Raw genomic sequence first — 1,865 nt, 5'->3', positions numbered from 1 at the left:
CTGGAGTGAGAAACAGCAGAGAGACAAAGCATATATACTCACCAGCCACTTCAAGTAGACATTGCTTGTACCAGTTTTGACCCTACTGTCAGAATTATATTAACACTTTAAACCCTGAGCAAATAAAACATTGCAATAAAAAGATATATTTTTTGATTCATTAAACCCTTTGAAAAAAATTATAATTAGTGAGATTGTTGCAAAGCACCAATCACATGCGTTCCAGGGTGAATACTTTATAGCAAAGATTCAACAAGGTACTGGAATTGTTCCTAAGGGATTTTGGCCCATATTGATATGACAGTGTCACTCAGTTACTGCAGATTTGTCAGCTGCTCATCCATGATGTGAATCGTCTGTTCCATCTTATGCCAAAGGTGCTCATTTGGACTGTGGAGGCCATTTGAGTACTGAAGTTATTGTTATGTTTAAATGACAATGAGTAAGATACAATAAGATATAGTTTATACACAGTAAGAAGCAAAATAATTTTTTACGTGTCCAAATTGTAGAATTAAATTTAAAGTGTCATTGTCCAGAGCCTTGAATGACTTGCGGTACTAACGTGTCGTAGTAAAGAGCCAGACCGCAGGAGGCTCTGTGGCTGCTGTAGAACCGGTTCTCCAAGTCAATCCGTGTCTCTCCGATACGGTCATCGGCCCCCACAAGATCGTGGTCCATGACTGTGATAACCAGCTCCGTCTCCAGTGGGAAAGACACTGTGAGTTCAAATACCCTGAGATACAGAGTCAGTCAGACAGGCAGACAGACAGTGAGACATATAGGCAGGTAAACAAAGAATCAAATACAGCTAGACTGACACGCATCAAACAACTAGAGTTGAATAAAAACAACTCGAAGTTGTGCAATTTTATTCTTTGTTAACTTAAAATTTCCAACACAACTGGTCTGAGGAGGCTTTGGTGCAAATGATTATGGGATGTCAGTTTCAGGCTTTTTTAAGATTCAAGAACTTCAGACAAGTTCAATTAGACAATGTTACATATTATCGTAAAACGAATAACCAATACCAACACTAACAGTAATAAAACAAGCAGTTCCACAAAAAAGCAAAAAATAAAAAATAAAACCATAATAACTGTGGTACTGACTCTCCAAATATTGGATTGAGCTGTTTGGGGATGTATCGATCTTTGGTGTCCATATTCTGCTCTACAACTTGGATCACGAGGTAAGGGTCTGCTTTACCATTTGGGTCTGTGGGAGCCAGGCTGGTGGCCTGCAGGCACCAAACACACAGCAGGAAATAAACATCAATTGGGTCCAAACAGATATCAACCCAGTGCAATGCAGCTGCAGGCAAGAATGTGAATTTGGTTATCGAATGCACAAAGCTGTTTGTGTAAGCAAGAAGGACCTTGACTATGTAGACTCGAACTAAGACTTTAACTGGTGAGTTTCTGGGGATTCCTTTGATGATCTGACAGCTGGTGTCTTCGGTGTCTTCTGGTTCAATCGGATAAACCAGGAAGGAACCCTAGGGAGAGAGAGAAGTACATAATAAACACTATTTACCAGAATAATACACAGACAGCTCTGTATACATTACCTTGTATTTTCCCATCAGCCTCGCCTCTTCATCCTCCTCCTCATCCTCACCGCTTGCTCGACCTTTATACACAGGGAAAACCCGCAGCCAGTCCTGAAAGTGACTGAATTCTGACTCCAGATCGCCTCCATACAGCTGAACACACACACACAACACAGAGAGAAAAATGTCTGAAAGTCTACCCCAGCTCCAAATCTGCTCTGTTGTTACTCATTGGCATCAAGGCTGCGGAAAAAACTCGACTCAGAAAATAGTCGCACCCAAAACAACTGAAGCTACAGTGCACCTGAGAAAA

The 1,865-nt window shown here is 41.0% G+C and overlaps 1 protein-coding gene across 1 annotated transcript in view; it reads right to left on the bottom strand.

The window, feature by feature from the left end:
• The window catches only part of fer1l4 (fer-1 like family member 4), a 30,396-nt gene that overhangs the window by 4,109 nt on the left and 24,422 nt on the right, over positions 1–1,865 (bottom strand). Inside the window, exons 37-40 of the mRNA XM_080891717.1 lie at positions 1,571–1,705; positions 1,379–1,498; positions 1,113–1,240; positions 566–736 (exon numbers count right to left, since the gene is read on the bottom strand). Coding sequence (XP_080747843.1) covers positions 566–736; positions 1,113–1,240; positions 1,379–1,498; positions 1,571–1,705 — 554 coding nt within the window. The remainder of the gene's footprint in view (positions 1–565; positions 737–1,112; positions 1,241–1,378; positions 1,499–1,570; positions 1,706–1,865) is intronic.

This window comes from Rhamphochromis sp. 'chilingali' (genome assembly GCF_963969265.1).
Source record: "Rhamphochromis sp. 'chilingali' genome assembly, chromosome: 9".
Taxonomy (NCBI): Eukaryota; Metazoa; Chordata; class Actinopteri; order Cichliformes; family Cichlidae; genus Rhamphochromis; species Rhamphochromis sp. 'chilingali'.
Note: the sequence above shows the minus strand (reverse complement) of the source record. Positions and strands in the feature narration are given on the sequence as shown.